Source organism: Oryzias melastigma, linkage group LG19 (genome assembly GCF_002922805.2).
Source record: "Oryzias melastigma strain HK-1 linkage group LG19, ASM292280v2, whole genome shotgun sequence".
Taxonomy (NCBI): domain Eukaryota; kingdom Metazoa; phylum Chordata; class Actinopteri; order Beloniformes; family Adrianichthyidae; genus Oryzias; species Oryzias melastigma.
In genome coordinates this window covers 21712641-21740312 of record NC_050530.1, presented here as the reverse complement: position 1 = coordinate 21740312, position 27672 = coordinate 21712641, and the positions used below count along the sequence as shown (strand labels likewise).

At 43.6% G+C, this 27672-nt stretch overlaps 2 protein-coding genes and 1 long non-coding RNA gene across 8 annotated transcripts in view; 1 reads left to right on the top strand and 2 right to left on the bottom strand.

Moving 5' to 3' along the window:
* Positions 1-8035, top strand: part of LOC112154137 — a 28577-nt gene extending 20542 nt beyond the window's left edge. The window contains exons 3-4 of the long non-coding RNA XR_002920603.2: positions 7735-7786; positions 7895-8035. This is a non-coding gene — a long non-coding RNA (uncharacterized LOC112154137). The remainder of the gene's footprint in view (positions 1-7734; positions 7787-7894) is intronic.
* On the bottom strand, positions 1486-12355 carry si:ch1073-416j23.1 (rac GTPase-activating protein 1). Of its 2 annotated transcripts, none has more exons than XM_024284810.2 (16): positions 12048-12355; positions 10629-10831; positions 10161-10300; positions 8935-9007; positions 8805-8858; positions 8483-8581; positions 7873-8026; positions 5719-5849; positions 5482-5652; positions 5222-5317; positions 4840-5038; positions 4607-4712; positions 4398-4530; positions 4211-4334; positions 3530-3641; positions 1486-2175 (listed from the first exon to the last, which is right to left on the bottom strand). In XM_024284810.2, the coding sequence occupies exons 1-16, from the start codon at positions 12127-12129 to the stop codon at positions 2130-2132; spliced, it is 1923 nt and encodes a 640-aa protein (XP_024140578.1). In that variant the 5' UTR covers positions 12130-12355; the 3' UTR covers positions 1486-2129. The 2 variants fall into 2 exon arrangements, with proteins under 2 accessions (XP_024140578.1, XP_024140577.1); XM_024284809.2 differs by having other exon boundaries at positions 3530-3644; positions 12048-12354.
* Positions 12356-12575: 220 nt separating this feature from the next.
* jakmip3 (Janus kinase and microtubule interacting protein 3) lies at positions 12576-27613 on the bottom strand. 5 transcript variants are annotated; one of them, XR_002920602.2, is made up of 24 exons: positions 26816-27613; positions 26495-26737; positions 25474-25713; positions 22235-22429; positions 20374-20487; positions 19975-20130; positions 19597-19734; positions 19454-19489; positions 19309-19380; positions 17520-17624; positions 17291-17419; positions 17128-17211; positions 16833-16895; positions 16454-16552; positions 16264-16362; positions 16117-16176; positions 15541-15606; positions 15160-15228; positions 14722-14799; positions 14415-14648; positions 13918-13983; positions 13785-13844; positions 13662-13702; positions 12576-13573 (listed from the first exon to the last, which is right to left on the bottom strand). XR_002920602.2 is itself a non-coding variant. In XM_024284802.2 (24 exons), the coding sequence occupies exons 2-23, from the start codon at positions 26948-26950 to the stop codon at positions 13794-13796; spliced, it is 2532 nt and encodes an 843-aa protein (XP_024140570.1). In that variant the 5' UTR covers positions 26951-27033; positions 27294-27613; the 3' UTR covers positions 12576-13702; positions 13785-13793. The 5 variants fall into 5 exon arrangements, 4 of the variants coding, with proteins under 4 accessions (XP_024140570.1, XP_024140572.1, XP_024140573.1 ...); XM_024284802.2 differs by having other exon boundaries at positions 12576-13702; positions 26816-27033; positions 27294-27613; XM_024284804.2 differs by having other exon boundaries at positions 12576-13702; positions 16123-16176.
* Positions 27614-27672: the final 59 nt, after the last annotated feature.

Below are 27672 nucleotides of genomic sequence, written 5' to 3'. Positions count from 1 at the left end.
GGAGGTCACAGCATAACCTTCAAACGTCTGCAGCGGGGATAAATCGTGATCTCCGTTTTGGTCCAGTTAGTCTCCGAATCCTCAATCTCCCTGATTTAATCACATCTCAGCTTCTGTTCGTCCCTTTATTTTGTCTTTCATCATCCACAGCAGCAGCTCAGTCCTGCTCTGCTCTCCCTGCTGCCCGTTACCTGGATCAGGTGTGTTCAGTCAATCAGAACATGAAAACACCTGAGCCAGCCAAGCAGCAGTCCAAATGGAGAACAGGCGGGGTGGTTGAGCCCGAGGAGCAGGGTTGATCAGCCCCGGTTCAGGATGAGATGAGTCAGCACGAGTTCCTATATGACAGAGACGCTGTGATCTACAGGAACAAAGGCAGAGCTGCTGCAAACGGCTGCGTAAAGCACCAGGTTACCATGGTGATGAAAAATTAGATTAAGAACAGCAGATCTAATCCTTCAGATGAAGATGAGAACTACTGGTTTTCTCTGAACTGAAGCACCACAGTGATGTGCAGGATTAAAGGGGATGCTCTCAATCAACTGATTCTTTTTTTTTCCAATTGCCATTTTTATTTGCTTTGTTTTTACAAAAATATATAAAAAAATGTTTGAATAAATATTTAGTTTGCAAAACTAAATATTTAGATCCAAACTAAATATTTAGATGCAAGCTAAATATTTTCTTTTTAAGTAATTTTTTTTTACAATAGATCTAAAAAATATGGTTAAAACCATATATTTAGTTTAAACCTAAATATTAAAGATAAATAATTGAAAACTAAATATTTAGTTTGGATCTAAATATATAGTTAAAAACGACATATTTAGTAAAAAAACAAAACAAAAAAAACGTTTAGTTAAAAACTAAATATTTAGTTTAAAACTAAAACTTTTTCAATTAAATATTCATTTTTTTAACAAAATATTTAGAATGGATCTAAATATATAGTTAAAAAATATTTAGTAAAAAAAAAAGTATATTTAGAAACTTAATAATTAAATTACTTTTTAACTTGAGTATTTTATTTTTAAACATTTGACAGTTTTTTCTCCTGATTCCAGCTTGAGTTTTAATCATGCTGGGTATATTCATTGGGCCTGGATATTTTTCTTTTTCAGTTGTTTGACAACTGCATGCACGTTTGCTCACTTCTTTTGGAGCTCCGGGGAATAGTCTTGGTCAAAAGATATAACTTCATCTTGAAACATCATTTTCTTTGACTCCATGCTCGCTGCAGAATGACATCTTTCACTGATGCATCTGAAAATCTCAATGATTGATCTGTGGGGTGAAGGGACATCGTTTCTGTGCTTCTGAATTGGAGAGACCGGTGTGCTCTTTCAATTTTAATATCCACATCGGGGGTAATCTCAGCACTTTAGGCAGCATGTCTCTCAGAAAAGCAGAGACATTTAAAAACAAAATAAAATATTTTTTTAGAGGCATATTTTCTTTAATGCAAGTTACGATGATGAAGCCAAGTTTTTTTTTCTTTTCTTTATTTAGTTCCCATCAACATCAAAAGATTATGTACTAAATGAATAAAGTAAAACGTGTTTTTAATTAACGCAAGTGTAGCCTACATTACATGTTATTTGTTTCTTCCAGATAAAATGTTTATCTACACAGAGCTGCAATGGACCGATTTAACACGTTTTCCCGGTTTAAATCCGAGATTATCATCTGATTACACAAATAACATAATTTATCCAAAAGACAACATTTTTAATTTCAATATATTTAAAAAAAAAATCCAAATTATTACAAATTTCTTTTTTTTTACAGCCCAGCATCAAACTGATCAGTTCTGATGGTTCTGAAGCTCCATAAATGCAAGTCTACATCACAGAACTCCAACGACGTGGAGATAAATGACAAAAATAAACAAGATAAGCAACATGGATACAAATGAAACACAGAAAAATGATAACATTAAGACAGACAGCATGAAGACAGAGCTCCACTCTTAGCAAGGTCTGATGCAGAATCCACTATGGAGCATGATGGACTCCAGCTAATGGCAGTCGAGGTTTGCTCCTTCAAAGTGTTAAAATGTCAGAGTCCGAGGCCTGGTTCACAGATTGACTGCATCAGGCTACACTGTTGAGCATAATGATGCAGGTTTTTCAGCTGGGGGATGTGAAGAACTTCCTCGTCGAATCTACTTGACCTCTGAGGAGAGAAAACACATCAGCAGTCAAACGTCAGCGAGAGAAGTAACCTAAAAACAGCTGCAGCTGAGCTAGAAACCTGCAGGTCAACCTCTGACCAAAGTTAGAAACAGGTTTATATTTTATGAAACGACCATTTTATCTTAATGTTGTTTAAAGTATGACAAAACAAGGGCTCATTTAGATCTATCACACTAGAAACAATATTAATACAAGTGTCATATCAAAAAAGTGAAATTAGATGTTTTGCTGTTTTGAGTTGTGATAAATGGACCTGAATGGCTGTTAGGTTGAAGGCCGCAGACCCCTGATCTGAACAGCAAACATTCAGCCAGCAGGTTCAACCTGCAGAAATCCAACATGTCAGACGTCCCATCAGAGAAAACCACTGCGGGGTTTCACATACAAGACTAGACCTTCACGAGAGGTTCAGAACATCTCTGGTCTGTCTGCTGCAGCAGTGTGGAGGACCAGGAGGTTTTTCCAACAGAAATTCAGCTTTTTGATTTTCACAAAGAAACTGGGCATTAAATGAAGACATTTTTAAACACTTTTTAAACTAAAACAATACATTTTATTTCAGGTGTTTGTAATTTCGTATTTTTTAAAAAGGACTTGAATTATTCTTTTAGGAAAATTTTAATTTTTTAATTTTAAAATGCATTATTAAAGCATTTTTAAAAGAAAGACTAAATCCTTTAATTCCAAAATTTAAGAAAAACTGTCAATTAGGATTAGATTTATTCATTTAAGAGCTTTAAAAAATAGATATTTTTCCTTTATAGCTTTTATTTAGTTTTGTGGACAGAAAGGAAAATGGAAAAAAAGCTCCTTGATGGATTATCTGATCTCTGATCGGTTAGACGCAGGTGTGAGGGTGTTTTCTCAGAACTTTAGGTCGCCGTTGTTTACACGTCCAAATTCTGTCTGCATGCTCTCGTCAGTGTGCCCAAAGCCTGCAGGACATTTATGGAACACTAAAACTGCAATTTTAAAACTTTTAAAATGTAACTTTAACATACCTATGAATAAAACCAGGCAGGAATATTATTACAGAATAAATCAACTTAAATCTTAAATAACTTTCAATATTTTACTCTCCATAAAAATATATTTTGTCAAAATTATACAAGTTAGAAATAAGCGAAAGACAACATCGGACCATTAATAAGAATAAAATAAAATGATCTGGAGGGCCGGATAGAATTACTTGGAGGGCCGGATCTGGCCCCCGGGCCTTGACTTTGACACATGTGATGTAGACAGACAGACTCCGAGGTAATCTAATGCATCTGCATAGCAAAGTTCCTGCTTTGAATCCACACATGGAGAGTGAATGGCGGCTGTGCTCTTACGTGTCGGGGACAGCATTCCTTGGGTTTAGGATCCTGCCTCGGACTGATCCCACGGTGGATGTCTTGTAGCAGCTGTGTAATTCTGGAGACGTCAGCGGCTTAAACAATCGACCTGCTGAGAACCACAGCCAGATGACAACTCATCAGTTTATTGAATCAGAACCCACAGGGACCTGGTGGTAGGCAAAATGGCGGCCAGACACAACATTAAATTCATCAGTAGCCAGAAGCCGAAAAGTCGCAACCGTAGCAGGGAAGCTGAAACGACGTGACCGTAGCCGGAAGCCGAAACGTCCCGACCTTAGCCGGAAGCCGAAACGTCCCGACCTTAGCCGGAAGCCGAAACGTCCCGACCTTAGCCGGAAGCTGAAACGACGTGACCATTACTGGAAGCTGAAATGTCTTGACCGTAGCTGGAAGCTGAAACGTCTCGACCGTAGATGGAAGCTGAATTTGCGCATCTACACTAGAAGGTTCCTAAGCCGGTTCTGGTGTTTTTCTAAGGGAAGAACACGAACTTCAGTCGAGGACTTCCAGCTAATGATGCTCTGGTGCCATCTTGGGGTCATGTTGTCTGCAGCCAGGTCCTCTCGCTAGAACCTGATCATTTTGAGGTATGAGACCGTTTCCTCCCCGCTGATACAAAAACGTTAAGAAGTCATCTGAATGTCGGAGACTCACCATGTCCTTCATCCTGACTTTTCTTTTTGGAGCACACGAGCGGGACCTCCTCCAACCGGACACCGTGATCCGTGAGGATACGCCTCCAAAAGTCTTCAGGAAGGGACAACAAGCGGCAAACAACCTGAGAGCAGAATCCGTCATGAATGCTGCGCTGAACCGCAGCCACTCACTCAGATTCTCAAACCTTTGGCTGGACATTGGTGTCTCTCATGATAGTTGTTGGAGATGGCTCAGACATCCCATGGCCTACGATAGTAGGTCCAAATATTCGAGCCAAATTGTTCAGGTCCATCTGGCACTGTGGACTCCTCATCACCCTAAAAGTCAGGGAAAGACGTCTGAATGAAAGTGCCATTTTAACATCTAAACTCAGGACGGCGTTCTTCCTGGTACTTGTGCAGATGAAGCATGAGGAAAGCCAGAGTGTCTCTGTTGGCCTTTGGAAGCTCAGCCACAGCCTGACTCAAGACGGTCCAGCTCCGGTCTTCATCAGCAAGCTCTGAAACAGACATGTTAGGAGCTCGAGCTGTTGGGCTGCTTTCACTGTCAACCCAGCAGCAGCTTCACACGGAGGAGGCAGACAGGGCTGGCCAACCCCGGTGGAGTGATTCATTTATTCTTCCCACCTGAAGCTTCCATGAAGGTTTTGTGAAGCCTGAACGTGATCAGAGGTTCCTTCAGCTTCCTCAGAAAATCCTTCAGGAGTCCACAGACCACATGGATGTCTTGGACTTTGTTGAGCACCAGAGCCGACTTCCCCTGAAGAAAACGCTCTCTCAGCTCCTTCACAAGACGCTCACCTCCAGGAACTCTGTACAGACCCCTCTGAGACAAAAGGTGGAGGGTTAATGAGGCTCTAACCCCTCAGACCTCAAACTAGAAAACAGCCATGAAGACGGAACTGATCCAGCTCATATCACCACATGGAAGATCCAGACAACACTGCAGATGAAGGATGAGCTCTGGTAAAAACCACATGATCCATAAGAATGCCTTCAAGGACCTCACCTCCTGAAGGCCCCGCCTCTCAATCTCAGCCACACAGTCCACTATAAGCTGAGGGACTCTGGGGTGGGTGGGTGGAGCAAACCTCTCCAATGAATCCTGGACAGAAGCACAGTTCAAATGATGCAGACCAACCAGCTGGGACAATATAGCAGCTAAAACACAATACTTCAGTCCAAACCAATGGTCAGCCGTCACCCTCCCAACACCTATCCAACCCCCACAGCACCAATCATAGCCCAGAACCCAGAGCAGAAACATACTGGTGCCGTCTGAGCTGCACTTCCTGTCACAGGGATGCCAGCTGAGCAGCCAATGGGGAGCTTCTGCTTGCATTCTGGATGGGCGACCACACGGCAGCTCCTGCATTTTACAGCCACCTTTCCAAAGCGGATCCTCTTCCCGCACGGCACACACGTCTCAGGCCGGATCACCTGGAAGGACGACGCTCGTTCAGTCAGAGGAAAGGAATGTTCAAAAACGCAACGATGCAAGCTCACCGTTTTAGACAGGAAGATGTGTCTGAGGGTCTTCTGAACTCTGCAGCTGGGGGCCGTCGAGTCTTGCTGGAGTCCTTCAGCCTCCAGCTGGACCATGGCGTTATCACAGTGCAGCCACACAGAGGTTTGGTCTAAGAAACAACCGAGCCCTTCAGTGGTTCTGAGGGTTGGAGAACCTTTCATGTAGAGACATAACCTGTCCACATGCGTGTGCATGATCACACACACCAAGCTCACCTGAAACCACATCAACTGTGCTTCCTTCCATAACAAAACAGAAAATAGGAAATGCTGCAATTAAACTTTCTCATCCTGACTAATCAGAAGCATTTGACTGTGTATTTTATCTCAAGTAAGTTTTAACCGCTCAACTTTAAGTTTCCATTTGTGCTGAAACACAAACCAGAATTTCTGATTTTTGTATTTTTCCTGATGAAGTTCCAAAGACAAAGAAGACATTCCATTAAACATGGAGTAAAGGTTTCCCCATAATCAACAACTGGATCCTCCCAGGAGTCAACATGAGAATTCTTCCTCCATGAGAGGACAGAATCCTTCAGTGAAGACCAGGTTTGTCAGGGCCAAGATCACAAGAAGACCCACTCCAATGTTCTTGTTGCCTTTTCTCATGATGGAGGACAGGTTGAAACTGCATTTCTCAGCAGTTCTTTATTATAATCATGAATCAAGAGCAGAAGAGATGTAGAAAATACGCTGGGTAAGCCACAAGCTCCGCCTTACAACAGGGTGGGATGGGGGGAGCATTATCATAATTAACCATTTGTAAACTGATCAAAAGATGATTGAAGTGGGACTAGATCACATGTGTCAAAGTCAAGGCCCGGGGGCCAAATCCGGCCCTCCAGATCATTTTATTTTATTGTTTGGCCGGATGTTATCTTGAGCTTATTTCTAACTTTTATAATTTTGACAAAATATATCTTTATGGAGAGTAAAATATTCAAAGATATTTAAGGTTTAAGTTGATTTTCTTTCTGCTTTTATTCATAATAATGTTAATGTTGCTGAGTCTAGAGCTGCCAGGAAAGAGGTCTAGAGGAAGACCAAAGAGGAGGTTTATGGATGCAGTGAATGAAGACATGAAAGTGGCTGGTGTTAGAGTGGAGGATGCTGAAGACAGGCTTAGATGGAGGAAATTCGCTAATTCGCTGTGGCGACCCCTGAAGGGAAAAGCCCAAAGGAAAAGAAGAAGAAGATTCATAATAATGTTAAAAAGTTATGGTTTAAAAGTTAAAAAAAATTGCATCTGCTAGCTTTTTGGACTTTTTTGGCATTTACTAAGATTTTTTTAGGTTATTTTTGGCTTTAGGTCTCACAACAATGCTAGCTGTTTTGGCCGACATATTTTTTTAGGCATTTAGCTAATATTTTAGTGGCTTTTAGCTTCAGCGTTTTCAGCTATCAATTTCAGCATCTTCTATCAGCACTATCATCTTCAGCAGCCAAATTCAGCTTACATCATTCATACTAGCATTATCTCAGGTAATGCTATATATCTAGTTCATAAATATGTTAAGTTACAGTTTTAAAGTTTTAAAAATGTAGTTTTAGAGTGTTCAATAAATATTTATCCTGTTCGGCCCGTGATCTAAATTGCGTTTTGGATTTTAGCCCCTTGTGTGATTGAGTTTGACACTCCTGACCTATAAGATCAAGTCTGTTAGAGGTTTAGATTCTGGTCAAAAGGAAAATAAAATCCATCAATAGTAAGTTCTGTGTTCCAAAGGTTTTGTCAGACGTGAAGATGTCTGAAGGGAACGTGGAGTTCTGTCAGAGCAGAGGAAAATAATGTTTTGTGAGGGAGCCAGAGACAACGACAAACTACTGTCCAAGATGAAGGCATTAGTGCATTAAGAGTTCTAGGCTCTCTTGGAAGAGAAACTGAGGTCCTCCAGCTGCAACGAAAACATGTTCATTTAAAAGATGTCAGAACAATGCTGGTGCACGTTCAGAGTTCATGCTGTTCATACTAACATTACACAAAACCATCTTCAGGGTCTGATCGGCATCTGCTGTTGCCATGGAAGGAAGCACCGTTGATGTGAAGGTGAGAGCAGAACCCAGTCCGAATGTGTCTTAATGAAGCAGACCTCCACTCCAGTCTGCATTGTGATGTTTGTGTGTAAACCTGACCTCCTGCTCCTCCACCCCCCAGGGACACGGCACATTCCTGGGTGATGGAGCGACTCGGGTTGTCAGGACTCTCCTGTGTGATTCCAAGTTTCATGTGGACCTGACCACCAGAGTCCACAGTCGTCATGGAAGCCTTCACTATGGTCTCCACCTCCTGAAAGAGCAGACATCCAGTAGAGGGCGCCTCTGAGCAGAAGGCCTGATGTGTCTGATAGGGATGGAACTGGATGGTTTGACAAATGACTTTTGCATTACAAAACAACAACAAAAGAAAATTAAATTTAGAGAAATCCTTTTTCACATTTGCTAATAAACTAAATTTAAACATACATCAGTTTTGTACCAAGCCTGGTGTATTGAAATAAAACAAATAAATCCTTAAATTTAGCAAAACCCACCTTTGACAATTAAAAAGTAAACCGAACCATTAATTTCTATACTTTTATTTCTTATGGATTCATTACTTTTTATTCAAGAGGTTCTTCGAAGACACACAACCAGGTTTCAGCCATGCTTTAATCTCTAAATCATCTGGAGTAAACATGTGAGTCTTATGTGAAGAAGGGGGATTTAGTGCAGCTGTGAAACAGACATCAACACAAATCTTTACCTCATCTATAGTTTTTCTCTCCAGCAGCTCAGTGGAGACGTTCCCGCCTCTGGATCGCTTCCCAACAGGAGCCCCGACAGTCGGGCACATGGACGAGCGCTGGAGGGGTCAAATTTAAAAACAGGCCTCTTAGGGGAGTTCTCCACTTCATTCTTACTGTAATTTTACTTATCGTTTATAATACGGTAGATGTAAAGATCCTAATATTATTGATTTGTAAAGGAAATAAAATGAAAAATGTTGACACAAAGACGAGGAAAACTAAAGGTGTGACTCCTTTCAGCTGTTAAAACTAGGCTGAAAACAGTCTGCAGAAACGCACCCTTCTCTCTCGAGCTCGAGACTTCAGAGGCTTGATCACAGTGGTGTCCAGGTCCTACAAAAAGACACACCCCTTCATGACTCCTCCCATTCACTCTGGTGGTGTAGAGCGTGCATGAGCGCGTGCGCACCACATCGTCGTCGGTGCGGTCGTAGCTGATGTCGGAGTGGGACAGGAACGAGGACTCATCAATGACTGACAGCCTGAGACAAAAACATCACAGACTCATCAGGTGTGGACACAGATGGTCAGAAACAGTCAGAAACAGTCAGACATGCATCTGTCAGGTTTGAAGTGTTTGTGCCCGTCAGCAGAAATCCTCTAGGAGAACTCAGCAGAATCTCTCTGCTTCAGTCCTCTTCACCATCCTAAAGTTGGTTTCTTTTTATCTATTTTCAAAGTGTTCCCCAAGGACTTTTGATCATGATTTTAGCCTATTTTTTTTTTTTAAATAAACTTTTTTTTTTTTGTAAAACATAGTTTCTGCAGAGCAGCAGGAGTTACTCAGACATTTTCCTAAATCAGGGATCTGTAACCTGCAGCTCCAGAGCCACATGTGCCTCATTTAATACAAAAAAAGTTTCTAAATGTTAAAAAGTAACAATAAAGTAAGGAGAGAAAGGGGAGAAAACTAACCTAACGCAAACTTTAACTCATTTACGAACAGTTGAAGGATATCACTGAAATTACATGCACTAATACCTTTGCTGCACTGAGATGAACATAAGTGAATGGGTGTCTTATTTTGAAAGGAGCTTCTGTCAAAAGTTAAAAAAAAGACCGTTTCCTTTAACTGTGTGTTTTATTCATGCAAAATGAACAACAGTTCATTAATGTTTGTCATAGTAGTAAGAATAGCATAAATTCAAATAAGTGTCTTATATTTTTAAAGGTGAAGGAAGATTTTGTGGCTGCTAGCAGGTTGTAGTCGGAGAGAAATCAACTGGGACGTCTCTTTGGAGTTGAAGGCTGCAGACCTCTGATCTAGGTTGTGGCATGGAGGAAGCCTGCACTCGTTTCCCATCATGTCTCCACTTACAGCCCCTCAGCTCAGACGAGGAAAACAAAGACGTACATGGATCTATCACCAGAGCACTGAACTTGTTGTCTGTAGTTTGTTCATAGCAACTACAAGTTTTTTCAAACAAGATTTTTCTCAACTGCTCAAATGATATGAATAAAAATGTAATCTTAATCATCTTTTCATACGTCCTCCATCATCAGAAAAATGCTATAAGAACATGAGTGGGTCTTTAAAGGGACACCATGATCAGACATGATGAGCTTCCCTCGAGTCTGTTAGCAGGACTCCACCCTCATCCTGTGAGTCCGCCCCCCAGCATCCCGTCAGCTCACCGTTTGCTGCTCCTCTGCAGGGTCGTGTTGGCTCCTCTGCGGTCGAATGTGGCCAGCAGAGACTTCTGCTCGTCGTTCAGGCAGGAGCTGGACTTGCTGTCGTGGACCAGGATGTCACACATCAGCTGCATCTGCCTCTGCTGCACAGTGGATGTGAGAGTCATCAGCCCCACCACCCTCACAGCTCTGCTTCATGCTCACATACAGACAATGGCAGTAACATGCTTTCATTTAAAAAGCAACGTATAGCAACTGAACAAGATGAGCCGAGATGGTTTCACAATATCTACGGCTACAACCCAGATGTTCAGCTGAACTGCTGCTTCCCCAAGTTAGCCTGAAACTGAAGCATCATCTGAAGCTTTCCCTAAAGAAGCAGAGCTGAAGGAGGAAGGCAAGATGGAAGCGCTTTCTCCACAGACGTGCACACTGCTGGGACAGCTCGACCTCCTCCTGCTGTGGACCTACCAGATACTGGTAGTCAGACTCCACCTTGTGCCTCTTCTTCATCTCCACATCCAGCTGGTTGCGGGCGTGCTTCAGCTTGACCTCCAGAGCAGCTTTGGCCACATCTGACTTGACCAGCAGCTCTTTGTACTTTTTCAGCTCCAGCTCGGAGTGCAGCCACTTCTTCCTCACAGCCTCAAAGTTCTTCAGCATTTCAATGAATTCTGGAACACAAGAAGAAACCAGTGAGAACACAGGCAGGAGGTTTACGTCTGCTTCTCAAGAACCAGAGCAGCCCCTGCCACGGTTCTAGAATGACTTCAGACCCACATGGAGCGACAGCCACCAGCATTTAGTCTGTGTAAAACTTTAAACATTTAGAACCAAAGCTGCTAAAACCTGATCCTGAAGATCTACCACGCTGCCCGTTTTCCAGCTCTTTTTGCTGATTACCTGAGTCAGGTGTGTTCAGTCAGAGACAGCAAACGCAGCACAGAGAACTGTAAAACAGGCAAGGTGGCAGATGTCCAGGACCAGCATGGGCAGTCCTGTTCTATCCTATGATGACTGACATTATAAACTGACTGGAGTTTCCTACAGAGGCAAAAGAAATACTGCATGTCTACATGTAAAAGTTTAGCATCTGCAAAAAAGATGTGTGCATTCGTTTAAAAAAAGCAGCATCCAAATGCAGAACTACTGTAAACAAATAAAAACAAAGCTGTGGCTGCAGAAATTTTAGGAAAATACTACTCAAAGCTGTAAAAATGTTTTACACGCAACACACTAAATATCAATCATTTAAAACCACATCTGTTCAAAATGTTATCCCCCCTCAGTATAATTTACCAAAGTAAAAAAAAACCTTTTAGAGACTTTTATTTGACTAATTCTACATTAAAACACAAATTTAAAGAACATTTCTACATTATTTCTGACAGTAAATTAAACTTTTTTGCTTAGATGCTTGACATGTTAAAAAATTTAAGCAGAAATTTTCCTTACCAACGAATCTCTTATTTAATCAATCGTTAGCATTTTTCATTAAAGTTGCAGACCCTGCACTAGTGTGTCAGCCAGAACCTCGAGATTTTGTCCAGCAGATTAAAACATTTTCTGAGGATTTATATGATGGACTATAATAGATGAACTGAAAATATTAATATTCTCAGAGGGTTACATGGATTGTAGCCTAAATGATTGAAGTATTCTTGCAGCTTTTCTAGTATTTCTTGCTTGTTTGGTTCCATTTTATTTGAAAGCGTTTATTTACTGGCGCCAACAATCATCACGTGTTTTTTTTTTCTTCCTCGGTGTTTATCTTCTTCTACAACACAGAGCAGCGTTACTCTGACAGACCTGCAGTCTGCACATCTCTAGAGAGAATTGCACGCGGGGATTTTTCTCCTGCGTCGGCGTTTTTCCGCACGAGCGTCTCACCTCGCTCCACGCTGTCCTCCACCTGGACCAGCTGCAGGATCGGTGCCAGCAGCTCCTCCACCAACAGCCGGGACTCCCCCATCCTGATGCAGGACCCCCCCGCTGGGGTCACAGGATCCCAAACCTGGAAACACGCGCACGTGACCGCGTTGAACCCGAAAGCCCGGCAGGATTCGCCGCGTGACACCAATTATCTGGTGATTATATTATGACGTCACGATAAGGTGAGCGCGTACTCATGCGGTAACCAAATCATAAGACAAGCTTAGGGCTGTCCAAATCCAGGTGTCCTACATGGTTTCCAACCAAGCTGCCATTGAAGCTCCTACTGGCTAAACACGCCTGATCCAGGTAATCAGCAGCAGATATGGGGCGGGATTTATGGAAAAAACCAGCAGGACACATGGATTTGGAAACACTCTGCTGCAGCTGAAGAGATGATGGTTTGATTCCCAGACTACCTCTTTCAGCTGGAGGTTTACATCAGGAAGAAACAGCACCTGGTGCTGAAGAACCACAAACTCCGCCCACATTTCAGCAGCTTTAATAAGATGAACGTCCATCTCCTCACATGTTAACTCACAGCAGGCATAGAAAAATATCATCTGGAATAAAAAGTCCATCATCAGTATCCACCTTTGAACATAGAGGACACAGCAAAAGCAGAGCTCAGACAAAGAGCAGACGACACAGCTGCCCTCTGCTGGTTCAGGAGGTCCCGTCGGACCTCATGGACCTGAAGAGGAGCTTAACCCATCATGACAGGTGTGGGACATCAAACAGCAATGACACAGTTTTACTCCTCTTGGGGGGTTCTGGGGTGTCAGAATGTTGGTCCACTTTGGGGTAAAAAGATCCACAAAAGGATCCAGGTGATGGAAAAGAAAATCCCAGATGATAGTTTATCAGTAAGTGGATCCTGTTAGGGCTGTCAAATTCTCCTGCATCCTCCACACGGACCTGCATGAACCCAGGTCATCTGAATGTTCTCAAGGTGAAAGGAAACTTCCGGACCTTGTGAGCCATGATCCTCTAAACCTGGTAGCTGTAGATCTCGTGACTCTGTTTGGCCTTTGTATAAACTTGAATCAAGATGAAGTAGCACCTTCACGAGTTGAATGTTCAGAACCACGTTTTGGGTATTTTTCAGTGACACTAGCAGGTATCTCCTGATGTTTCCTCCTTCAGTCTTCAGTAAGAAAACAAACCGTGTTGGTTTAATGTTCTGTTAGTATTTTTCTTCACTCAGCCAATAAGAGCTCAGAGTCCTGATGCATGCAGGAAATCCCTCCCACATCTGAGGGACCTGGATGACCCCTGATGGTCCGAGAAATGGACCCTCAGAGCACCGTCCAGCACTGCTTTGGTCCCTGATGTGCTCACGAGCTGGAGTTCCCTCAGCAGAACTTCCTGTGGTTGGAAGCCTGACCTTTGCTGCCCTCCTTTCCCTGCTGGTCAGCACAGTGGTGGTCTGGGATGATGAGACACATCTGTGACAAAGACCGCTGAGAAGTTCATCTCCAACACTGGCGAAGGCACAAAGCATCAGTTGGTGTGGCTGATTAGGAACCCTCAGAACCCTCCAGGATGTGGTCTAGACCAAACTGAGCTCACCCGGTTTGGTTAGAGTTGTTCAGCTGCAGGTCCCCGAAGGCCTGCAGTCCAAAAAGAAAAATAAGAGAGTAACATCTGGATCACACCTGGTAGAAGAGATCCTACCTGGGATGTGGAGCTCACCTGCAGCATTTAGGACCAGAGGATGAAGGCCAAAGAAAAGAACAGAAAGAGAAAGAGAAACTGGAAAAGAGACCAGATGGATTAGTGCTGTTATTGTCACAGATGAATTCTCTTTTATCAGATGTGTCTTTACCTTCTCCTCCAGCTCTTTGATCTGTCGTTTCTGTGCTTCTATGAACTCCTCGAGCTCCTTGTTTCTCTGTGAATCACAAATATGATGATCATAACAAACTGCTGCTGGAGAGGCACTGATGTCCTGCTATCTAAACAGAAATAACAAGTCAGGGTTTAGTCCTTTTGAGGGCTTCTGTGGTCTAAAACTTCATAAAAGATCCAAAAGTTTTGAAGCGTATTTCCAACAGATTCTGAAGTTTGAAGCAATGTTTGCCTCTGAGGAGTGAAGAAAGTCTTTCACACAATCCAGGACATTCAGAAGCCTAATTTCTGTCAACCTAATTCTCAAAAACCAACAACCATGCAAACAAATCTTCTTCACAACACGAAGTACGTTTGTAATCCTGGATTTTCATCTGATTTTCTGGAACATAAAATGTCAAAACTCTAAATTTTTAGGGTGAAACGTGTTCAGTGAGTCTGGGGTAAGTCGGTGGGATTTCCTTTGAACATCACCTGCTGGGTGAGCTGCAGCAGCTCCATCCTCTCCCGCAGGATCTGGGCATCTCTCTCTCTGAGCTCACACATAACCGCTCTTTTCCATTGGTCCATGGCTTTTTTCAGCCCCTCCCTCTCTTCTTCTGTGAGGGTGTCAGACAGTCGACCTTCCTCCATCTTCAGTTCCCCAGTCCTGGACCCGTCCTGCTGCTGCAGAGCCTCAAACAGCATGGCCTCCAGCTCCAGAATCCTCTGAGGTCAAAGGGGCAAGTAAGAGTCAGCTGCTACCCACCAACCCAAACATGATGGGGAGGATCACACTCACCTTATGGGCCTGATCCATGGCCTGCTTTCTGTAGTCAAGCTCCTCATCCAGATATCCTTTCTGCTTCCTGAACAGATCCTGGAGAACATTAACAGGCATTAGGCAGGACTTTTTGGAAGACACCTACTCTTCTTCCCCTTCAGAATGTTGATGTGTTTGCCTCAATGCCCTCCAGCTGATTGTTCACCCCTGAGTCATTGATTTAAGAAATAAGGAGAATTTGGAGATTGAAAACAGGATTACTTTTGGTAAAAAGACACATGCGAATGTGTGTTCTATCCCCCACATTTGAGTTTGACAAGCTTGATGAAGATGGGAAACCAAACAAATTTATTATTTAGCGCCAGTTATTTCACGTCGAACTACAAGAACTGTGTGGACACAGTTTCCCACAATGCATTGTTTTGTAGTCGTCAAGGCGGCAGTTATTGTGTTTACCTTCTCATTCTGGATGTCCAACATCTTCTGCTGCAAAGCCGTCTTTGTGACTTCAATTGACTCCAGCCACTAAGAGACAGAGAGTAGAGAAGGAGCGTCAGATGGTTTCTTCTTGAAGGTCTACAGCAGGTAGAGAACACATTGGGTTGCTGGTTCAGGACAACTTTTTACTTTTTTTTCCAGCGATAAAACCAATTGATCTACATCTGTTAAGATGTAGCCTAAACTGATGATGAACACTGACCAGACAGGAGTTCAAAATAAATAACCCATGTTGAGACAAACTGTGAGTTTGATCCCCAAACGGTGCTACTTAAATGGAAGGTACTTTCTTATTGTCTTCAGTTGATGTGAAGGTTTGTGTTAAGGTGAGTCACTTACCTTTTCTGCCAGCGTGAGGACTGTCCTGGCGTGGATGACCACCACCTGCTCCTCATTGGACAGATTCTACAGAGACAAAAGCACGTCAAAAGCCAGAGAACCACACATGAACAATGCAAGGCCAACATCTCCACCTCATCTGAACTGCCTCTTGAAGTCTGATCATATCTGTGGATGTCTGTCTCTTTATACTTGGACACAACTATGTTTTATTAGGTGGATTCAACATCTCAAGAACGTCAAGTCTCTGAAGTTTCTGAGATGAACCATTGGCATAGCAGAAAGCACACAGCAGCTCCATAAGCAGGAGGCATGGAAGCAGAAAGTTGGGTTAATAAATGATCCTGGTATTCTGAAACATGAGAGACACACCTGCTGCATTCAGACCCTATACTGTTGCTTCACTGCTAACGCTTCAAGGCTCACATCCACATTGTTGTTCAGAACAGAAGAAACTGGACCCACACAGCTGCTGACACTGTCAGTGTGGGGGGAAATGGGATGATCTGCATGTATCAGGTGAGCAAACACTGATGACTGTCGCACTAATATGCGTACAGAATAAATTCAACATACACTTACGGCGTTATCTCCTAGAATGTCCAGCTTCTTCATCAGCTCGCTGATCACAATGTCCTTCAGGAAAACACAACCCCACAGGTGAGTTTAGCCAAACTGTGATGTGTGCTCAGTGGTATCCAGGTGTGCTCAGGTGCTACTCACAGTAACTCCTTCAACCTCACAGTAGATCTGCAGAGGACTGAGACCTTCTGGGAAGTGTAGCGGTTGAAAGTTCAGGCCAGGTGAGCGGCGCTCTCTCTCCTTGGTTTCCACGCCAACAGAAAAAGTGTCAGATTCCCCACTTCTTGTGCTGGTATGGGTCAGACATTGAGTTGAGATGGAAGTGCTTTACCTCCAACTCCAAGATCCTAAACTCCAGTAGTTCATTCTGGTCTCTGATATCTTGGATGTCGTCTCTCAGCCGCATCTCCTCGGCTTCCATCTGCCGGATCTGACAAGTTCCAACCAGACAGAGGGTCATTCAACAGAAGAGCGTCTTATAGAAGTTTCTGTCAGTTCCACTCTGGTCTAGTCGTCTGACAATTCTTGCAGTACAACAGTTTGTCACATGACAAAGCCCTGATGGCATTTTGGACACAAGTAAACATATCTAATAAAGAAGATCAACTACAACTTGTGTGTTCCATTAAGAAGTGCAACTTTTGAGAGAAGAATAGATTTGAAAAACTACTTAAGTTTTTGTTGACATGAAGTGGTGCTTGGTAAATCACCTTCTCCACCAGCTCTTGATTCCTTCGATAAAGTGCCTGCTTTTCCTCCACCCACATGACGTCCTGAAACACAACGACGGACAGGTGGAGGTTCAGGGACGTGAACAGACGGCCGCACAGCCTGGTTCTGTTAGCTACAGTTGATTGAATTAAAGGTTCTGAGGCCTTGATTCAGAAAGTTTTGCATTTCTGAAACTTGAATGTTCTCCTCTTAGTTATTGGGTTTTCTTAGAATCTCTGCAAGTCCAGAACCAAGAAGCATGTAGACTATTTTCCCTGCACGGCTGAGTATTACCAGTCCTTGTTGTGTCAGCGCTGACTCCAGATCAGACACTCGACTCTGAAATCGCCTGATTTCACTCATCAGCTGCTCTCTTGTCTGAAATGCACAAAACAAAGTTAAGTTCAGAGACCAAACATTTTTTTTCTGGTACTGCCTTGCTAAAAGGTTAAATCACCTTGATCTCTTTCTCCGGGTCACATGGGCCTCCACTTGTTTCAGTCAGTAGTGCATACGCTCGTTGCAATGCCTGGTACTCTTGAGTCAGCTGTCGGTAACGCAGCTCTGCGTCTTCACGTGCACACCCCTGAAGCAGTCATTTGGAGAAAGCAACCTCTGTGCTTGTGTCTGCATGTTTGGTTCAGGCAGAATTGTGTTTGAAGGATTGTGTTTTGCTCTGCACTCACCTCGTCCGGCTCCGTGTCTGGAGTTTTATCAGTGTGAAAAGACAAAGACGATCCATCAGAATCTACTGACGCCTCTTCATCGTAACCGTAAAATGTCTCTATGACCTGCACACAAACACTCATACGATTGACACATCTGAACTGCAACAAAGTGTTGCAGCTGCAACCCAGCAGGTCTGTCCTCTCTAGTCTAGGAAGATGCTGATTGCTCTTAGGTTGATGGCGGACCTTTACGTGGGCTTTACTGTAAACTATAGGAGAGATAATACTTCACCACTTTTAGCCTTTCTTTAATGGTTGCTGTTAAGAGCAAAATATATCTTTAGAGTTTTTAACAAATATGTAAAGCTTTAAACATTTATATTTTTTTATATTTCTGTATTTTCCAGACAGAACACTTAGCTTTTGGACACAAACTGTTTGGATAAAGCTTAAAGGGGGGGCAGAGCCTCCAGCAGTCGCTCCTCCTTTGTTGAATAACTGCCTGTTTCAATTCAATAGGGAGACACCATTTCTGTCTTTAAGATTTAAAACCTTCCTTTTTAGTTAAGCCAATGATGAAGGATGGCATGCGTAGGTTTGAGCCAAGCTTCCTGGTCCTCAACTGCTACAACACCTCCTACAAGTGACTCTGGTGCAGAGGCTGAGCGGTCAAACTCTGACCCTAATGTTGCAGGTACTGTTCCCACCTTACCTGCCCATATGTTTAGGTGTCCTTGGACAAGACATAGAACCACACATCAGCTCTGGTGGTTATAGGTTGGTACCAGTGTTCAGCAGCAAAGTTTGTGAATATGTGTGTTCATGGGTGAATGGGGCTGTGTCTGTCAAGTCTTTGGGCCTTAAAGCAAAGTAGAAAAATGTTTCATTGGTGTATGACATTCATTTATCCTATAACAGATTTTTCTGGGATTTTGTACTTCTCCTCAGTGCAGATACTGCCCTGCCTGCTTATGTTGAAACAGATGTCCCGGTACTTTCATGTTTGTCAGTCTCTTTCCTGTCCCATCAGACCCTAACTCGTCACACCAAATGGTCACTCTTACTGAGTCTGGTTCTGCTCGAGGTTTCTTTAGAGGGGTTACACAGAAATCTGTATTAAAATGTACTGATTATTTATGCTGTAACCGTACAAACGGTATAGAGAGGTCCACAGTACCTAGGACCTGTACCTGGTGGATGTTGGACCCTGGCAGGGCTGCTCCCTATCATCTATTCTGTTCATTATCTATTTGGAGGGGTCTGGTTTGGGGAAAACAGGATTTTAGTTCCGTTCTTTGCAGATGATGTTGTCCTGTTGGCCTCATCGATCCAGGACCTCCAACATGCATTGGAGCGGTTGGCAGCCAATGTAAGCCAGATCAGGGTTAACACCACCAAGTCTAAGGTCATGGTTCTTGACCGGAGAAAGCTAGTTTGTCCCTTCTAGGTGGGTGGAGTACTCCTGTCACAGGTGGAGGAGTTTAACAAGAACAATATTTTGGGATGTTGTTCATTAGTTTGGCAAGATTGGAGTCTGACATGTACGGGCAGGTTGGTGTGGTGTCCGCTCTCAGGCGCTCATCGTGTGACTCCATCATGGTGAAAGCTGAGCTAGAAAACGGGGCTTCAGATGATCCCATTTTTAATGTAATTGTGCCTAGGATAGCACAAGGGTTATGAAGCTGGAAGAATTGGCCAGGGAGAGGATCTTGGGCTGACTGGACCTTAACCATGTGATCTAATCTAAAGAGATGTAGACGTTTCATTGAGGCCAAACACTAGTGCTGGTGCATTCTCCCAAACTCACCCTGCACGCTCTGAAGCTCCTCCTCCTCCTCACGGACTCTTGCCGTCTGTGTCGCAGAAGCATGTCTCTCTCCTGGAGATAAACACAAAGGTCACATGACTTCCTGTTCCACACTGTGAGTCCTTTCTTAGCATATCTTACTTACAATTACAGTCTTTACGTAGCCAGCTGTCTCCAGAGCCTAAAAACACAAACAGACTTTCACTCAGGTTTTGACCAGTTGCAGACCCCCCGTACTCCAAACCCCCCTGTACCCCAGACCCCCTTGTACTCCAGACCCCACTGTACCTTCGATAGGTTGTCGATGACGTGCTGCTGCTCAATCACCTGTAACCTCAGAAATTCCATCTCTCTCTCATCTTGGCTGTAACCATGGTAACTGGTAGACTGGCTGCGGTCCAGGTCATTAAGAGAGCTTGGCCTTCTCTGTGACCACAACAAACAAGGTTGTAACTACGACAGCATCAGCAGCTCTGGTAGCATCAGTGTAGTCAAGATGTCCCAGATAAACTTGAGTAGATGTTTCATTCTAAACTTATGGAGTTCAAGTTATACAAATCAAATTCTTCCTGTTGGAAATCTTTAAGGAACTTCTGAACTTCTATCAGGATTGACTAGAAAAAGGTTTTACATGCTGAGTGTCAATGTTAAGTTGAGTTCAGTTACCATAGTTACCATCTCCATGTTTTCCTGGGTAACAAATCGAAGTTTGTTGTCGAGACGTCGTAGTGCAAGCGCCAGCTCTTCATTTTTCCTGCTCAGACGTTTGTTTTTGTCCAAAAGGGGAAGAAACTGACTTTCTGTCTCCCGTAGGCGCTTTAGCTAATGGAAAAACAGAAAACGGATTCATCCTAAAATATTCTACTCGAGAAAAAAAATAACACATGTAGGCCTATGTACATGTACTTTAAACTATGCATACAGAAGGCAAATATGTGGAAAAATATATGTATTAAACAAATGTGTAAAATATTGATAGCCTAAAAACCTGATTTCTGTACATAGAACCAAGTCAGGTTACGCTTGAACTGGTTTGGTTGTTTAAGAGGTCCAACATTGGCGTACCAACTCGTTGCGTTCCTCGGACAGCAGAGCGTTGCGATCTTCAAGCTTCCTGATGACAGCGCTCAGCTCAGCAATCTTCAGCTGAAAGCGGCGCATGTCGCGATCCTCCTGCGACTGCAAACCACCAAACATTTAATGAAAGCTTCAGACACAGAACAGGTTAAATGAAAAGAGAAAATTATAATATCAAGTGTATGCAGCTGTCAGAGACATTAAGAGGCCTGCATGGGTACAGAGTCCTTTCACAGCTCACTTCTACATGGATTTTCCGGTTACAAATCTCTCTGAGAAGCTGTTACCTGTTTGGTCATGGCCTTGTGAGCCCTGAAGAGGAGGAGCACCTGGGTTTACTAAATACTGTCTGGTAGTTTTGCCTGTCTGTTGGAGGATCTGATGCCTGCATGTAATAGTTTACTGTTTTTTTCATTTATTTTCTCTAATTGAGCTGAAAACTGTCTTCAAATCAACTCAAAATAAACTGACAGGTAGCCTGACACACCTGAATCTTTACGCTGTTATTAGACCCGGTTTTAACTAAGCAGGAATGTGGGGGAGGGGAGGGGTCAGCAGCTCATCACATGACCACACAGGCAAACAGAGAGATGTCTACACTCAAATGAGCAGTTAGTTGTCATGATATCAGGTTGATGACGTTCCCAGATGAAACCAAAACCATCTCTTGGTGCAGCGTCAAAAGGCTGTTTCTCCAGGATAGTTAGTGCAGGGAGGGAAGCAGACACAACAGCAGCAGGCAATGTTTGATACATGCTCCAGGTGGGGAGGATGGAGGTGTGGTGCTGTTGTTCTTACATGGACAGACTGGCAGGATCTCTGAAGGACAGAGAAGGTGTTCACCATCATTACCAGTGTTTTTAATGCAACAACTGTCTATGTGACCAGGATGCAATAATCCTATTTCTAGATTATAGTTTGATGGCTGACATCCTGGTTCACATCTTTTTTTAAGCCTTTAACTACCCAAAAAACAAAAACAAAAACAAAAAAAATCACCAAAAAGTTATTTGTTTTCTGCTGTTTACTCCCTTGGTACGGAGCCCCCAAAGAGACATCGAATAATAATTAAAAAAAAGTTAAAAAATATGTACCTAAAAATACATAGACGGTTATCCAGATTTTTTTTTTACTTCAATTTTTAGAAAAAAAATTCTGGTTAATAACTGTTGTGCACCAGATACTAATAAAAAAATGTTTTCCTAAAAACGTTCCTTGGGAAGTCATACACACAATCAATATTTTTAAATATTGTTGTGTTTTTAGAAAACATGTTTTCTAAATGTTCCCCACCATTTGGTTGAGCAGACAGTTAAAGGGTTAAAGCCAGGTTTTGATTCCTCTTTCTGCAGCGGGTTGATCCTTGATTGTTGTTAGCTGTCTCTCCTCTGGTAAGTCTGTGTTTAAATTCCTGTTTTCTGTCATGTCATTGACCGTTTTCTCACTGAGCTGCCACGTCTTGTGTTTTTCAGTTGTCTTTCCTCCCCTCTGGGTCCTGCTCCACCATTCCTGACTGCAACTGATTTGCTGAGATAATCCAGCAAAACTCAGAGCAACAGTTTCATCTGCCCAGTCTGCTCACACATTTGGAGCTTTTCCAGATGAAAATTTCAGTCACATAAATGCTACAATTGCATTGCTATTGTTTTTCTTAACCTCTGATGGTTGCAGTCCCTTCACAGCTCTGGGTTGGGTGATTTGCACGTGAGCATATGTGCATGAAGACTATGAGGTCTCCCTGAATCAGCAGCTTTTCAGTCAGCTAGTTTCTGCATCCAGTGAGCTACAGCTTTACTATTCATGAAAAACAAACTATGCAATATTTTCCTGAAGAGATGGTGGGGCTTACAATTGAGGGAGAATTGTTAGGTGAGGGGCTACTGGTGCACTGGTTTAGCCTGGCTCTCTGAGCATCTCTGAGGGCTGCAATTTGCTGCTCAGCAGCCTGAGTCTGCAGCTGGAGGCGGTGGGCGTGACCCGCCTGCAGCCCCAGGGCTTTATCCAAAACACTGACAGCTCTGTCCTTCAGCTTTATCTCATCCATCTGTACACAGACAGGTCAAAGACAGACAGACAGACAGATAGACAGACAGACAGATAGGGAAAGCAGTTAGAGAAGGGGTTAGTCACACAACATCTGTCTTTAGATGATCAGTCAGTCAGATGTGAGTGGGATTTAACACATGAAGGGTTAAAAGGTCAAGTTACAAAGTGATACTAGAAGATCCCAGCAGGTGTACGAGTTGGTTAGAGCAGGGGTCCCCCAACTTTTTCTTAACTGTTTTCTTCTCTGATGGGGGGCCGGGGTCGGTTTGTAGGATAACAGAAAAAGTGTAACAATCACAGCCTAAACGTAAACATTTACAGTTTTCCAGAAATACACATAAACAAATTTAAAATAATTCATTTCTGTACTCTTCAGTGAAAAAATTAATACCAAAACATTTTAAAAACTAGATATATAGCATTACCTGCAATAAAGCTAGTGTGAATGCTTGCTGTAAGATGAATGTGGTCGATGAAGATGCTAGTGCTGATAGCTGAAGATGCTGAAATTGACAACTAAAAACGCAGAAGCTGAAAACACTGAAGCGGAAAGCTAGCTAAAATATTGTCGAAATGCCAAATTAGCCTAAAAAACTGAAAAAAACTAAATTAGCCAAATTAGCTAGCATATAGCTGAAATTTTAGCTGAACTTCAAATTAGCCTAGAAATCCCTAGTAACTGCCAAAACAGTTGAAAAAGCTAGCATGAAAAGAGCTGAATATTTTAATAACTGAAAAAGCTGAAAAGCTATAGCGAAAAAAAATGTACAGAAGAAAAATAGTAATAATAAATGAAGAAATAAAAAGTGAATCACTGTTAAACCAATGAATATTCTCTCCTCTCCATCATAGTTCAGACTGCAGAAGGCTGGAATAGTCACGTTCTATGTGGTTCTCCATCAGTGTTTCTGATAGTCTGTGGGGGGCGGGACAAATGTGGAGGCAGCAGATATGAGGTTCAGAGAAAATCCAAGCAGATTAGAACAAGATAGACACAGACTCGCGGCTCAGGGGAAGGGTTTGGAGATTGGCTGGTTTTCATGCTGCTTGAATTTGATTGGCTGGGAGCCTATCACTTTGTCACTCCTGAGTTGGAGGTCTTGGAAGTTGTCTATTATCTCCATTCAGATCAGAATGTTCCCAGATTCTATATTTCTACTTCTGAATCTTCACATTAGTGCAGAGCTCTATAAGTTCACTGCTTTCAATTCCATGTCAGTATAAATACATAGAGTTCCAGTTCGTCTGGTGTTTGAATCAGCTGCTCTACCTCACTAATTTCCCAGTCACACCAGAACCACCTGCTGGCACATGAGTACGGGGATGCAGGTCTGCTGAACTCTGGTACAGAACAGTACTTTTCCTTGAGTCTGTCACGGCTCCATCACCCGTTTCCTTTCTTGTTTAATGTTCTGATCTCTGGCTGATCTTTGCCAGAAAGTTGTCAGTTTTGCTGCAGTTCTGATCTATGCCTGCCTGAATCCCATCCAGCTTTCTTCATCTGAGTGCGCTCTGTGTCTGTGTTCTTGCCCTGTCTGGGCTTGGTGCTCTTTCTTATTTTGAGAAGGATCTCTGTCGTAATTATATTTTAAGGAAAACCATAAAACTAGTATAAAAAAGACCAAAATTGAGTTTCTGGAGCTTTTAAAATTGGTCTATCTGAACCCCAATATTAAACGTGTGTCCTCTGCCTACTAAGCTCAGTGTGGCCTTTCAGGTCTGGAGGTTTCTTAAGCAACTCTTGGACTGAGGTGGGACTGTTGTTCCTCAAGGTCAGAGGTGTCAAAGGATCAGCCTCCTGCTGGTTTTCCAGAAATCCTATCTGTTGCTGATTACCTGGATCAGGTGTGTTTAGCCATCAAGGAGGTTGGTTGGAAAACATGGACCTTGGCCCCGGGGCCTGGATTCTGACACCCTTACTCTAGGTACAGTTTTACAAGGCTGGACAAACCATACGGAGAATTAGACATTTGAGGGTTTTTATCCTATCACTCGTTCTAAAGAAATGTGTTGTGGCTGCAGGGTTTTGTTTCAGAACTGTTTCTATTTCCTCTCTGGATCCTGTCATAGACTTTTTCTAGATCCACAAAGACACAAAGCAGATCCTACTGACCTTCTCTGTTCTTCTCAAAGCTAATATTGGATCTGGTATTCTCTTCCTCTGCTTGAAACAAAACTGTTGCTCACAAATGTGTTCATTTCTGTCTTCAGTTCATTCTCCACTTCTTTTTCCTATAACTTCATTATGGCCCTTCAAGTTTATTCCTCTGTAGTTTCTCTGAACATCTCCACCGTTCTTCTTAAGAATGGAACCAGAACATTTCTTCTTTTTCCTCTGACATCCAGACAGAAACCCTGTCACCTCTCCTGAACTCATACCTCCACAGGTGTCTTTTCAGGACCGACTGCCTTTCTTTTCACTCTTCATCTTCATCTTTATGTCTTCCTCACTTCATCCTCACTGATCTTTGCTACTTCCTGCTCCACCACATCTGTCTCTTCTCTGTGTTCTCTAACATGCTCCTCATTCATCAGCTCTTCAAAGTTCTCCTTCCATCTTTCCATCACTCTTGTAGAACCTGACAACACATTTCCATCTCTGTCGTTGATCATCCTAACCTGCTGTCCATCCTTTTCCCCTCCACCTCAGGACAGACAACAGCAGACGAGGACCATCTTCTCATCCTCTCAATGTCCAATTTTTCTTAGCTAACCTCTTCTTCTTAATATATTCCATAACTTCTTAATTTCACCACCAAATCTCCTGATCTGCTCTCCTCATTCCAGATGACAAACCAGGTACTTTCCTCTTAGTCTTCCTGATCACTTTAGACGTCCAGTCATCTGGAAGAACCTCCTGATCTCCAACAGTTTTGTTGGATTGGCTCCAACATTCATTTTATGCTTTTTAACTATCTTGTGTGGCTTGTAGAAAGCCCTAAAAACACATGAAAAACTCTTAGCATGGCCCTGATTTTCAGTCCAGCAGACTGCACGAACCGTTAGTTTATTGGAGATCAATCTAACGTGAACAGCTCCTACCAGTCGGCGGATCTCTCTCTCACAGTCCCGCTTGGTCCGGTTGAGCTCTTCTTGGTGCTGGTTGTGGGCTGACCGGAGCTCCGCTGTACGGGCCTGGCAAGCCTGCTGAGCCAATGTCAGCACTTCTTCTGTGCTCTTCTTTGCTGCTCGCAGCTCCTGAACCTCCTGCTGCAGACGAACTCGCTCTGCCTCCCAGCTCCTCCTGGAGTCTTCCACCTCGGCCATCAGGGAGCTCCTCACCTGAGCAGCGAATCGGGTGACACAGCTGGCAGTTTACCTCAAAGACCTTCTTTAGTACAAAGGACTAACTCAGCATCATTAAACAGTGTAAAGCCTGGATTAAAAAAAATGTGTAAAACTCAGAATTTAGTATGGATGATGGATGGATAATGGATGGATGGATGGATGGACAGATGGACGGATGGATGGATGATGGATGATGGATGGACAGACAGATAGATGGATGGATGGATGGATGGATGATGGGCAGACAGATAGATGGACGGATGGATGGATGGATGATGGACAGACAGATAGATGGACGGATGGATGGATGGATGATGGACAGATGGATGGATGGATGGATGGATGGATGGATAGATGGATGGATGGATGGATGGACGGATGGAGGGATGATGGATGGATGGATGGAGAGATGGACGGATGGATGGACAGACAGATGGACGGATGGATGGACAGACAGATGGACGGATGGATGGACAGACAGATGGATGATGGATGGACAGACAGATGGATGATGGATGGATGGACAGATGGATAGATGGATGGATGGACAGATGGATAGATGGATGGATGGATGGATGGATGGATGGATGGATGGATGGACAGACAGATGGATGGATGGATGGATGGATGGATGGATGGACAGATGGATGGATGGATGGATGGATGGACAGACAGATGGATGGATGGATGGATGGATGGATGGATGGATGGACAGATGGATGAATGGACAGATGGATGGATGGATGGACAGACAGATGGATGGATGCAGAGTCACCTTGTCTGTGGATCCGTCTCGTAGCGTTAGCACCAGGCCGTTCAGCCGCTGGATCTCTCCATCTTTGATCTTGATGACCCTCATCAGCTCCATCTCGTGTTGCCTCAGTAAGGTCTCCCTGGTAACTGCCAGCTCTCTCTGCTTCTCCTCGTGGAGTTTAGTCTTGAGTTCTGTCACAGTCACCGTTGCACGGTGATGCTCTGCTTTGAGCTCTTGACTCTTCTCCCTCTCCAGACGGCTCACCTTAGACAATCAGACAGGATAGGGGGTGATGGAGCTGCAGTGGGGTCCAGTGTGTGCAGTGGGAGTTGTAGTCCTAACCTTGTTCTTTTCCTGCTGCAGTTCAATCTGGATGTCCGTTAGTTTTGCTCTTAACTCTTCATTCGCTGCCTGAAGGGATGCCATGGTGTCCGGGCGCTCTCCCTTGCCCCGCCCTCCCGCTCCACGCTTTGACATGTTCCCAGCTGTGGGCCCCGCCCCCTCAGTGAGCTGTGCATGAATCTGGGCTGTGACTACATCTGGACCTGTTCACGCACGAACTAAAAACACACGCATATGTGAGAGCACACACGTGCACATGTGCAGCCATGAGCTGTGAGCATACCTGCTGCTTCACCTGAAACCGCATGAGGTATGATCATGTGACCCAGAGACAGGTGAGTGCATGACTGTCTATGACAGCATCAACCTGCAGGAGCTGCACTCATCGCCTCACACACAGCAGCATCTGCAGTCAAACTGGGCAGACACACACAGGCGCGTGCACACAGACGCACACACTCTCAGATGAATCACTTACTGTCCAATCAGGAGTTGTGGGCGCCACATTGCTTCGTGTGTGTGTGTTTGTGTGTCAGCAGATTAGCCTTCTCTCAACAGCATACCAGGAGTAGCTAGCTGCAATGCAGCTGTGTGTGTGTGCAAGAGCTGTCAGCATCAACCTCTTCCGCTGTCTGTCTGTCAGCCTGCCTGTCTGTCTGCCTGTCTCTCTGTCTGTGGATGCTGTTAACACTCCTTCAGGGTTTTGTGTTTGTCGGAGCTGTTAGCATCTCTGCAGCCTCTGGTGGCGTCATCTCTTCCTCCTCTTTCTCATCCTTCTCTCTTCCTCCTCCTCCTGCTCTTTTCCCAGCATCCCTCACTGTGATCAGGAAGATGTCATCAGAGTTCTGTCTCCCTCT